At 35.7% G+C, this 13,106-nt stretch overlaps 1 protein-coding gene across 1 annotated transcript in view; it reads right to left on the bottom strand.

Annotated features, from left to right (window-relative positions):
* The window catches only part of ATP8A1 (ATPase phospholipid transporting 8A1), a 113,821-nt gene that overhangs the window by 41,631 nt on the left and 59,084 nt on the right, over positions 1-13,106 (bottom strand). Inside the window, 3 exon segments of the mRNA XM_009280163.1 lie at positions 794-904; positions 1,012-1,195; positions 9,072-9,244. Of these exon segments, the coding sequence (XP_009278438.1) occupies positions 794-904; positions 1,012-1,195; positions 9,072-9,244 (468 nt within the window).

The following is a 13,106-nucleotide window of genomic DNA, read 5'->3' as shown; positions in this document are numbered from 1 at the left end:
AAAAGAGGAACAGTAAGTGAAGGGGGGGAGAAAAAAATTAAAAAATCCATTTAAAAATATGTTCAAAATTTTAAGGTTGCCATGTGGTCATGAAGGTCATGAAAACTATAGCTATACATGCTGTCTTAACCATACCTACCAATAAACGTACACTGATTACAACACAGTCCTCTCATACTACTGTGTTTTTCACAAGATTCTGGTCTCCTTAAAATCCCAGGTGAGAAAACTAGGTCGGCTACTTTCAGGAAAGTATCCCTGTTCACGAACTAGAGCCTAAGGAGGCATGGCTACCCCATCAACAAGTGAAAGGTACGCAATAGTGTAACTAAACATATATGTAAAAACCTTAAGTACTGTTCTAAACAGCAACAGCCCTACAGTTCAACAGTGACTTGAAAAAAGGCTTCAGTTTGCCAACTGGACAGTTACTGACACCAGCTTGAAGACCTTAAGCACATACATCTCTTGGTAGATTTAAGGCTACGCGTAACTGTATTCCTTAAATACTGTAATGATGTTATAGATACAGAATTTTAATAAGCTAGCAGTATTACACAACACAAGCATTCAGTACTAATATTTAGTATGTATTTTTAAGACAATTGGGTCTTTTAAAGTAAAAAAAAAAATCACTCTAATATTAATCAGTTTATTAAAAAGCAAGATTCAGTACTAGTAAGTGTTTATTGACAGTTTAAATTTTTCTTTAAAATCATATATAATAATCAAAATCACAAAATAATAAAGTTTTTACTTTCAAAAAGTAACATTTACTGTACTGTAAAATTACCTCGATAATATAAAGGACTATATTCTTGTAGAAACAATACAAGATGCATTTAGCTACTCTGTTATAATTCCAGGCTCCATGAACCAACAACAAGTTCTTCAAATACTTGAACTGCAAAAAATGAAAAATGAACAAACATACAATCAGAACATGCATACACCAATATTAATCTGGTATTAAACTACTTTATTGTAGTATTTTACAGTGTAATGACTTGCCTGAGCAATTGAGTAGTCTGAAGAATTAGCAGCCTGTAGACCTTCATTCCCACTAATACCAACACCAACATGTGCTGTTTGTATCATACTAACGTCATTTGCTCCATCACCAATTGCTAAAGTTACTACCTTAACTTGCTTTTTAACCATTTCTACAACTTCAGATTTTTGAAGTGGTGATACCCTAAGGGGTAACAGAAAGAAAAAGGTTTAATACAGGACTTCCAAATGAATGTACTTTCAAAACATACTTTGTATTCTGTGAAAAGGTAGTAAAAACAGGCCAACTAACATCCCGGTCAGCGACATGGTCTTGTTACTGTCCTTAGGCTATATGCTAAAAGCACATTCCCAGCGAAATTCATAGAAACCTTGGATTTGTTGAAGCAAGATGTTAATAGGACTAGAGAGACTTAGGTCAAACAGCAATGGGCCCCTAAAAAAAAAAACCAGACTAATGGAAGAAACCCCAAACACTGCCACTGCCAATATTACAATAATTGCAGATTTTGGCATATTTTATTGTTATGCTTTTTATTTTCCTCTCTTTTTAAGTATGTATTTTATAAACAAACAACAAGATACTTATGACACAGATGTGAAAGCAAACAGGAACAGAGTGGACTGCCACTATGTTAATATAGCCTAAACTGCTAAATTAGAGGAAGCAACTTTGAACATTGACTCTTGATCCTCCACTTTGTGTAACTGCTGTTAACGTCTCCCTTGTTCTTTTCGGGACTGTTCCAATTATCTGTCATTAAGAAAACGCCTGTCCACAGTTGAGGGGACAAATTATTCCAGGGATGACTCTCAAAAGATCTATTGATGAAACTGTATCAGTTTTGGCTCCATCTACCATTCTGTGTGTCACACGTGTACCCTCCATTTCATGTTTTAAAAGTTCTACTCTGTATGCTGAAATTCAGTCCTTGTAGTATTTGAGACATGATAACTGAAAATAACATACAGAAATGACGTGCTAGGACCGGTGTGTTTCACAGGGTGGGGAAGGGAAGGAGCAAACCCTAAGCAGTGTGGCAAGACACTCTTGTGCTTCCTGGCACTGGAGTCAAGGATCAAGCCCTGCCCCTCTTGTTTCATTGTACAAACAGAAACAGGAAGAAATGCAAAAAGCTCTGTGAGTCTGCCTCCCCCACCACCGCTGTTCATTGCTTCCTACAAAGAGAGCAATTCTGGTACCAAAACATGACTCCTGCTGTGGAGCTGGGGATGTGCAGCTGGTGAAGAACCATCCCTTCCTCATTTATCTTTCCAGCTTTCCAGACGAACTCATTCTAGATGCCTCCATGCAAAAACTAGACATGGATAAGAAGCAGAACTTGCCCCTGGATATATACTGACACTGAAAACTGGGGAAAAATGTGTATTTATAATTAATTTCCTACAAGTCTTCTATATGCACACTCATGGCAATAACCCCTTTGGTACCATAAGCTTCCGGAACTTTGCAATTTGGGCTGTGAAAGACTCCCCCTGCAGTGACAAAATATCAGGGTTAAGGATTATATAGGGATGTTCATAACCTGACTTAACTCTTCCAGGTCAAAAAATAAAATAAAACCACAGAAATATACAAGACATTAAGAATACAAGTTCTGGGAAACAAATTTGCAAAGGAAAAGCACAAAAGAGCAATTACTTCTAAATAACATTCCTTTCTGAACATGCTCTGTATATTGCTGCTCACTGGGATACGGCCAAGTAACATGGCCTGTGTAGTTCATGAGTACAGTTCTCACCTGAACCAAGACTGCTGTATGGCACTCGCAAGCTCAGTAACAAAAAGAAGTGTTACCACCAGACACCAAAAATTCAGCTGTATTATGGCATCTGTGCAGTCCTGAAGTTCCTCACAAAAGATCCTGCAAGCTGAAGGTCCCAAAGGCACCATTCTCATAAGTATGTGAATACTGGAAGGCCTCATGATACTTGAGAAAATTATACTGTTATATTACTAATGAGATTCCTTATGGGCAAGTTCTTTCTAGTTTGAAGAATTATAGCTCAAAGAGTAAGTGAACATGGCAAAAAAATACCGTCCTATTTATACTGATTGATTTTTAAGATCACAAAACCAGTGCTAATGAGGGCAATAATAAAAGCAAGCCACCTACAAAAGAAACAAAATCCTTGCAACTATATACATTAGTCAAATTATTTTTCAGTACATGGCATAATAAAATGTTCCTGTCTGCCCACTGATCTCTGGCATAAGAGCCAAGGCTGAATGATTTGCCTGTCTTGACACTGGACAGACTGACATTACAGGTTAAAATGCATTGCTCTCTATTTGGATCAAACTTTTGATCCATAATTCAATTTGAGAGGAAATGTTTTCTTTTCCAACTGGTCGTATAAATGTCCTCATCACACTTCTTCCTGTCCCCCCTCCAAGAAACCCAGAAACAGAACAAACCCCCCATCTCTTTCCAAATAAAGAAGAAAGAGATATTAAATTCTCCACATTCAACACTAAGTTTTTACAGTTAAAGAACACTGAAGCACCAACTATATTCTTTCCGTTAAGCACATAGATACTAATGGCAATGCTTGGCCATCACTTTTTCTAGCTATCTGTAAACTCTACCATTGCTACCAAAACTACAACCAACAAGCAATTACATGATTGCTGAAGCTAATGGCCATGCCAGCTACGTTCCATTCTGCCTGAATAAGAATGCAATTAGAAAACAACTTTTTAAAAAAAACCAAAACAAACCACACAGAGAGATAGCGTAACAAAATCCAATGTTCACATGACAGACAAACTATAAACTTAAAAAAGGGAAACCAAAGTTTTTCTTAGAATTGACAGCTGAGGCTGGTGACTGATTTCATGGTGTTCACTGAAAAAGTAAACGCAGCAGAGTGGTGAAAAAGTTCAGGAAAACCCCAAATCTCTGACATCACACTACTGATATTATCCATTTCCTTTATTAACAAATCCAAGTTACAAAGGTTTGAGAAAAGCTAACTAATAAGGGCAAAAGTAGAAACAGTCTTTGAGAGATTTTGATGACTATGTAGTTTAGAAATGCCAATTTCACCAAACCAACATTAATTTCCTATGAAAGGAAAGCCCTTTCCCACTAAAAAATAAAGGCTATTTAAGTTTTTAGCCATCTAAGGTTGATCATGATTATTCTGAAACAGCTTAAAACTGTAGGAGAAAACCAAGGTTTTCTAGATATGCTTTATGTCCTGAAACACACATTTATTCATATAACATCCATGAAGAATTAAGCTTTGTCTAAACCAGGAAATTACAGTAACAATCACAATTCTTACTAGTTAAAACTTACACATTTCTGAAACTCAGACTACTTAAAAGCTGAAAGAGGATCCCAAACTATTCCTGGTGGAGGAAGTCAACTTACCAAGCAAATTAGAGAGAACTGTTTTAAAACATCAAATTTTAAATAGAAATGATTAAAAAAAAAATAAAAATTGAGAGATCATGATCTGTCTTCCTGCGTATATTTTATACCCAGATACGCAACTTCTGAAATTAAAGCACACTATCTCTTCTATAAATTCATTAATATTACATTTGAGGCATATTTGTGGTTTTTTTCAACTACAATCCCCCTTGTCTTTTGTAGAATGAGATCTTATGTATGCACCGTAATTACAACTTCACACTATACACCATACTTTCAACGGTATTAGTTTATGACTTCAGTCCGTATCACCAAGGTACTCTTTTTACTACGAACAGGCTGATACTTGATTCAATTTCAGTGTCACAGAAGAAGTATGAAGGAATAGTATAAAGTCCATAGCTCATTTGGAAAAGAAAAAAAAAAAAATTCCATTTTTCTCTAGCAAATGTCAATATTTTTCATTTTATCTACTCTCTTCTATAAATTCATTACTATTACATTTGAGGCATATTTGTGTTTTTTTTCAACTACAATCCCCGTTGTCTGTTGTAGAATGAGACCTTATGTATGCATCGTAATCATACAACTTCACTATACACCATACTTTCAACGGTATTAGTTTATGACTTCAGTCCGTATCACCAAGGTACTCTTTTTACTACGAACAGGCTGATACTTGATTCAATTTCAGTGTCACAGAAGAAGTATGAAGGAATAGTATAAAGTCCATAGCTCATTTGGAAAAGAAAAAAAAAAAAATTCCATTTTTCTCTAGCAAATGTCAATATTTTTCATTTTATCTACCCTATAAAGTTATAGGAAGGAAAAAAAAAGTTTCAACAACGAGATTAAACCTCAACATTAGATAGATTACTGAGTTCCCAGCATAGGGGTACACTAACGGTGGTTGTCTCTCTTTCCTAGACCATCGTGCTTAACACTGAGACAGTGTTGTGAAGGGAAACTGGGTACATGGTATCTACACTCATCTTTGCTCACGTACAATACTCTACCACTGGGTTCCAGTAACATCCTTGTAGTTCTTCTGGTTCTCCTCTCCATTTGCCAGAGGACACCTTCTCATGGTTCACCTTTGGGTGATGTTCCATGAGCTGAAAAAAAAAACCCCCAATCCTACTCTGTGCCAATTAAGTAAAATTTCTTAAGCTTTAAGTGCAATAAATCAGAGAATAAGGTTGCACAGAATTTGTGTGATTTTTCAAAAGCAAAAATAAAGCAGTGAAAAATAATACAGCCTTCAAGTTGAAGGTAGCTATCTAATTACTTTGTTCAGCAGCCTGTGCAACACATGCTATCAGACTTTTGAAAAAGGTACTTGGGACGAGTACAGCCTTGTGGTGAACTTGGGATGAAAGCTTCTGGGCAATAGCCCTTCAGAAAAATTCTATGGTCCAAGTATATCAAAAAGCATTTCTATGATCTTTCGTTACATGTTTTATTTGAACTCTGCTGATGAGTATTGTATCAAGACTTGCTATAGCCAGCTTCTATAGAAGATCCCTGACCTGAGAACTTCTTTTTCATCTTTTAAACTTTCCAGGAACAGTGGCTTATTTCCCTTTCAGACAATGTTACAGGGACAGTTGGAAGTGGCACTTACTCTCATTGTCTGGTGCATCAAGTTCATGGTGAAACCAATAAAAAATATCTTTGTTCATTTTGTTCACTCTTAGTTGTACATTTTTACTACAGAATAACCCATTTAACATTCTTCTTGCACACATTACTCTGAAGCCAATATAAAGTTGGAATTCAGTTCGTCAAAGTCTTTAAGCCAAACATCTGCTTGGAATTAATAACATATACAGATTTTTGAAGTGAAATGTCTACTGAATATTTGTCAGCTTCATCTGTGTTATGGCTAGTCTTAGGAAGAATCCATTGGTAATAAATGCTTCTCGAACAAGTGAATACAGTCTGAAAACTTCAAAGAAAGCGATGTAATTTGTACTTCTAAAACCAAGGAGCGCTTAAAATGTTTACTGCCTTTATATGGATCGCAAAAAGGCCTACATTTTCATTTAGTCAGGACAATAATATATTTTAAGTGATTTACCTTAATTAAAAATTACCATTTTAAAACTTTTATTTTCAAGCTCACAAACAAGGAAATGAAGTTTTTGTTACTAAAGATGGAGCATTAACAGAAATAAGTATTTTGACAGAATTTTGACTTTTGCGAAGTACGTGATATTAAAAAAGCACATACTAAAACAGTGAGTGTTACAAGCAAATATTTTAGTTTTAAACCTGCAGCCAATTTTTAAACAACCACAAAATATGTCAGAGCATGTACCTAGACATGTATTGAAACCAGCTGACCTAAGTATATTATGGAAATGTAGAAATGGCAGAGAGATTGCTACTAGAACAGAAACTTTCATTTCGCACTTTTTGTTGTTTCATCACAAAAATGCTACCACTAAAAGACAGCTACACATACAGAATATCCTTCAATGGTTCTATAGTTCAACAGGAGCGGCAATATTGTCTCTTCAAATGGCATAAAATGTATTTTCAAATCAAGGAAAGAGAAGAAAATGAAACATAGTTTTGAAAGAGCAGTTCTACGTGCATCTCCTGCTTGTTACTTACTATACTGAGCAAAACTGGAACTAGTAGAACAAGCATGAAACTCCAACTTGCCTGTCAGAAAGACTACTACCGTTAGAAAAAAGTTTATACACAGTATAAACTGTGTATCAGTGTAAGATCTCAGTTTAAAAGACAGTAAGACCTTAGTTTGAAATGCAGAGTGTTTCACGCTGGAGCATGGCTACAAACCTAAACCATAAAAAAAAAAAAATCAGTAAAAAAAAAAATCACTTGGTGGCATAACATATCACTTGATAGCAAGGAGGGAAAGACTACAAACCAGGTGTTTTTTGGATACTGTAACCTCATTTGCTTTTCCCTGTCCTTTTGCAAGGCAGAAAAATAGCTCCATTTTGAACACTGATTTTTCAGATGAATCTGCTTTATCTTAACGGAACATTATTAAACTCTCTACCTCAACACAACAACCTTCCATCTATTTATCTTATTAATCAAAAGCAGACAATCTATTAAGGTGTATTTACAACAGTTTTCACATTTGTACACACCATGTCTCTACCTTCAGGTAGATAATGGGGTAGGCAATCAAGGTAGTAGGTAGTAGGCAGTAAGCTTATATAATTTATTGGAAGAAGATTTGAATTTGGTAAGGAGTGATGCTGAATTCTAAGAATTATTCAGTTCTTGTACAAAATCCAGGCTGACCTCCTTTTTCATAGATTCTTTTTCTAAAGCAATTATTATCAGACATAGCATCCTATTTAAATATGGAATTAGACATAACTTGAATACACAGGCAATCCTGAAAATTTCAGTATTACATTAATTGTGAGAACTGGAATTTGTGACACTGTTGTATATTGAGAAACAGCAAGCTATAGGGACTCTAGAAGAGCTCGAATACCTTGTCCGAGTTAACTTTTCCTCTTTTCATATAGGAAACAGCTTTTTCCATGCTACTACAAAGGTCAAAATAGTTAAAAATATTCTGAGAACATTAACTGGCTATCCTTGTAATAGTTACCTCAGACACTGATGAAAGTGACAGCCATTTCCATAGTTCTGGAATGTTTGATTACATTTCTAGTACAGACATCCTATCTGTGTTGCCAATGATCTTGTAAAGAAAAGTCCTTGCTTCTGCTTTTTGACAGATTAATCACTTAGCCTAAACCAAGTTCTTCAAACATTGACAGGAGCAGTTCCTGTTTATCTAGATACCAAGCACCCAACTTCCCTTTTCGTTCAATCATTCAAATGTAGAAAAGGTGATGTACTGCTTAGGATATGCTTGCAGTTTTTGTGTTTAATACCATAAAAATACAAGAAGGCCCCAAAACACATAAGCTATCACTTATACAGTCCTATGTATTCCTTCCTTAATATAAATCTGGAAATATTAAAAGGCAAGCCAAACTGCTTTCATATTGTGTATATTTAAAGAAAGGAGATATTTAATTTTCTTTGATCTGGAAAAAGTTCCCTTGTTATGGTAAGCTTACAGCTCTAATAGCTGATGTTTACAGGAAAGGATGAAACGTCTAATTGTAGAAAAGAACCCCAAACCAATCACTAATAATAAAAATAAAAGGTGTTTCCATCAGCTTCAGGAAATAAAAATCACCCAGAGTAGTACCTTTAACATTTTTGTGCATTTCTTACGCAGTGTAATCCACGGCTTACAGAAAAGCAGAGAGATAAAATCTTGCCTGTGGAGAAAGCTCTACAAAAGAATCCAGATGTGCTAAACCCTGCAGTTAACTGTAGTATCAATTTAAGGTTAAGATCAGTGTCTCAATCTTGCTGAGACTACCCTTGATGGATAACAAATTACTTTTCTGGGTATATGCAATCTGAATGACTTTGTTTGACAGGTACGCTCTGTTGCAGACTGCTCTACAGAAATACTTTGCTTGAATGACTGCATTTCATAACTTCAGCTACTGAAGGGTTTTTTTTTTTAATATTTCATGGTTGGACAACATGGATGTGTTTATTTTCTCTGAACTAAAGGAATTTTCTTAATTTTTATATGTCAATAAAAATACTATAAAGAAAGAATAACTCAGACCTTACCTGCAACAAATAACAGCCTTACATGACAAAGCCAAATCCAGGAAATATTGTCTCACTCCAAATGTCAAAGCATACTTCAGAGATTTACCATCAATGATGAGAGCAAAATCATTTTCCTTCCTTAAAGCATCACCAAGAGTACTGCAATGATGGCTAAGCGTCTCTCTTGTTCCCTGTTGTACAAAAAAATTGTGTCCATTATTTTTAATTCCTACTACTCTTAAGTCCAAATCTTTTTTTTAGTGTGATCAGAAACACTAGCATTTCTTTTTTTGAGGAAATTACCTTTTGATTATGCTATCAAATAGACAGTATAAAATGAAAACAAGTATTTGCCACAGATGTACTATTAGAAACCACAGTAGAAATGGTGTGTAGGATTGCTCTCGGACTCCGCCAAAAAAAACCCGTGTATAAGTTATGGTGGAACTTTTAATACTCTTTGAATGGCAACAAAAGTTACATAAATGTCTGCTAAAAGATATTATCAAGTAAGTTTTCTATATACCTATGCAAAAGAAAATTCACATATATATAGATAGATACCAGAAGAAACAATTTCTGTTCATTATTATATAAAATGGTCCTAAATGTTTAGGAAAAAAAGTGAAAGAAACATCAGATAATTCATAATATAAGTACATGCATTATAACTGATAATTCTAACTATCATATTAAATTTATATTTTAAGATAAGCCCGCATCAACTACATGTTTTCAGTTGTCAGTTGCTAAGGGCAGTCTGAATCACACCTACACAAGTCACTGTTCCATGATCCAGTACTGAGAACTTCAGATTATATTCAGTAGACAATACATTAATCTGTAGTTACGCAGCAGAACTTCATAGCCTGCTTTGGGGAGGTCACTAATATCTAGTTAGTTACAGTACAGCTCTACCAGAGTGTCATGAAGAAGAAAAAAATTGCTTGTTGCATTTCTTTCTTTTTTAATGGCCTTCACAGAGCTACAACATACTATTCTTCTATTGTATCCTGCATCACAGCCCATAAGTAAGAAGCATTTAAAAGGCGAAAGGAAGATGAAAACAAAACTTCTGCTTATAAAATACTGAATTTGGAAACCAGCAACATCCTATGACAACAATGTTCCTGTATTTTTCTATAAGTTTAACAACCAAATAACTGTGCTACTTCAGTGATGTCAGGCATACGTAAATAAAATTTGGTGTAACCACCTAAAAATATAATACTGAGAAGCAATTACAAATCTCAAAACTGTAAGAACTTGCTAACAAAAACACATTTTGTTTGTGAAGCTAAGCAGCTGTTCATGGGAATGGAGCCTCAAAACAAACAATGCTGCTAAAAAGTAGAGATATCTAAATGCTTCCTGGAAGTCTTTCTAGTTCTATACCAGCCAACGCTAATTGGGGACTGGGGTTTGGGGTATTTTTCTTTTAATTCCATAAATAAGGGTATTGGTTCATACAAAAGAGGATCTCTTATTTCAGCAGAGTTGGGATACAGTCTAAACAATTTTTTTTTTTTTTACTCTAACTTCCTCTGTCTTGCATGCTAAGGTCATAATAACGACTAATTTGAGGAGGTATTTGTTTTGTTAAATCTGTTTTACATGTCTTAGGGACAGGGGACTCTGCCTGTCCCTAAAAGGATTAGAGTTGAACCACCTCCTTTTTAGAAGAAGCCACTGGTATACAACAGATACTGTACTACTATTTTAACAGCAAGGGCAAGAAGCATCCACTTACTGCCACTCTTTTTTCAGTACTGCGAAGAGTATGCAGACCGAGAGAAGCCAACCTTCCTAACTCCTATGAACATATCAACATCTTTATATAGCCAAGAGCCTATAGCCACACCTTGCAGAGCCAAGGAGAGGACTGCCACAGAGCAACTCTTCTCAAAGATCCTAAATACACAGGTCCCACTACACTGGGATTTTTTTCGTGAAGGTTTCATGGCTGCTCAGTTCCTCCTGTGCTGAGGGAACTGGGTTGTCCAGCAGCCCTCATGGGAGCACAGTTCCCCTGCAACGTAAGGGACAGAGTCCCAGTATGAGAGGTGGACCTATGCTGCTCAAAAGCCAAAGTTTCAGCCATATTCCTTAACAGACAATATTCCAACTAAGTATTACGGCCTCTTGCCAGCTGTTGCTGGTATGCAGAAAGGAAAAAGGAATTGCATCCACCCTTGCAGCTGCACTGACTCAAGGTTCTGCAATCACAGCAGTCCATCCCTCTCTCCATTTCCTGAGACCCGCTCCACTCCTCCATCAGAATTTTCAAGGCCATTTTTTCACTCAACCACTTGCACTAGAAATGGAGACTGACATCTGACTCCAACCACACCAGCAAGCAGAAGGTAGGACACAAGGTATACATTAATCAAACAGTGAAACATGTACCATCAAACGAGGCAGAAAACTTTTAATGGAGTCTCTTGTTAAAATACTGGCATAGAGCTAGTTTATTATTATTTTTTGAACTTCCTCTTACCCTCAAACTATCTGATTACTACATTTATCTGCTCCTGAAAAAAACCCACGATTTATGTTACCACCACAGACAGATTTGCAAGCAACCAGTTTGCATACGCAATTTCAGCTGCCATATGATACCTGCATCCCCACGTACTCTGAACGTACTTTGTGCATATAGGGAAAGGATCTATCAATCTCTACACAATCTAGATGCTTCAATTTGAAATAGGGAGTACAGTGCAGTTATATCAGATACTATCTTTTATTCTTAAACTATATTTATATACATTTATTTTTAAAATATATTGCTTAATATATATTTATTCAACTTTTTAATCATCACACCAGAAGTGGTTAGTGTGCAATGCTTGTTTAATGAGTATTTATTGGACTCCTTTTAGCAGTTAAATAAAACTACATCACTTCATTTCATTACATATGAAGAAGTATACAAAGTAGTCAATCCTTTGCACTTCAAATCTATTAAGTATTGCAGTAGTTCTGAAATCCAGCAGTCTGTGTAAATAACCTAAATATAGGACAGAAGTTCTCACTTGCATTGGTTAATTTTTACTCAGAGACTGGTTGAGGAGTGAAAAACTGAGAAGCAAAGTTAAGGGCTAGAACCAAAAGCCTTCCCTGTTTTTTCAACAAACAACGATTGCAATCTTTCAAAAGCTATCCAATGAATTAAACTAAGAAAAGAAAATTGCCTCTCTTCATTGATATCACAGGCTACTTGTGTCAAAAGTTGCTTACTCTATCAACAGACTCTGGTTCCAGACATGAATCAACTGCTTCTGCCTGTCCCGTGTTTGGGATTTTATTTTAAATTTTATCAGCAAAAATATGTTGCTTAAAACAATTTACATTTGAAATATAGTCATCATGATTAAATTCATACTAATGTTGAAAATCTGTTATTCTAAATGGGTCAAAACATTCAAATAAGTACTTATTTAAAGAAAAGTAGTAAGTATTTTAAATCATGTTGTAGCCTACTCTTACATGCTACCACGGAATCCTTCAGTTAAGGCACTCTTGCTGATTTTCATGCTTTCTTTTCACTTTCTCTCCTTAAGTCCTATCTTGAGCAACTTCACCACAATATAGACTAAGGTAAACTTCATTTCAGGGTTTCCTCCTGAAGCCTTCTGACAGTGAGTTTTCCCACTGAGGAAATTCTTCCACTTCCAAGTTCATTGAAGGCTCCCTTAGAGGGTGGTAAAAGAATTTAAGTTCTTTCCCCTCACAGGATTTTTCACTTAATATTGCATTCCTACCTTATCTAAAGAATCTGTTCTCTACAAAGCACCGTATACTTGCAAGTTGGTAGTTTTAACCCTTACTTGTACTTCAAGATCTGATTACAATTTCAGCTGTTTAACCGCACAGAAACAATTAATTTTTGGCAGATAATAAGTATTCTGTAAGAAACAGCATTAGAAAGGAACTTAGGATTAGTTTGTTTGGGCACTGCTAGGTGCTACGAGAAGCCCGTGAAGCTCCTGGCTTTGTGCCTGCATGGATGGAGTCATTTCACTACATGGAATTTGTTTGCTCATCATTCTG

Source organism: Aptenodytes forsteri, unplaced genomic scaffold, assembly GCF_000699145.1.
Source record: "Aptenodytes forsteri isolate BGI_AS27 unplaced genomic scaffold, ASM69914v1 Scaffold35, whole genome shotgun sequence".
Taxonomy (NCBI): Eukaryota; Metazoa; Chordata; class Aves; order Sphenisciformes; family Spheniscidae; genus Aptenodytes; species Aptenodytes forsteri.
This window is presented reverse-complemented; position numbering and strand designations above follow the sequence as displayed.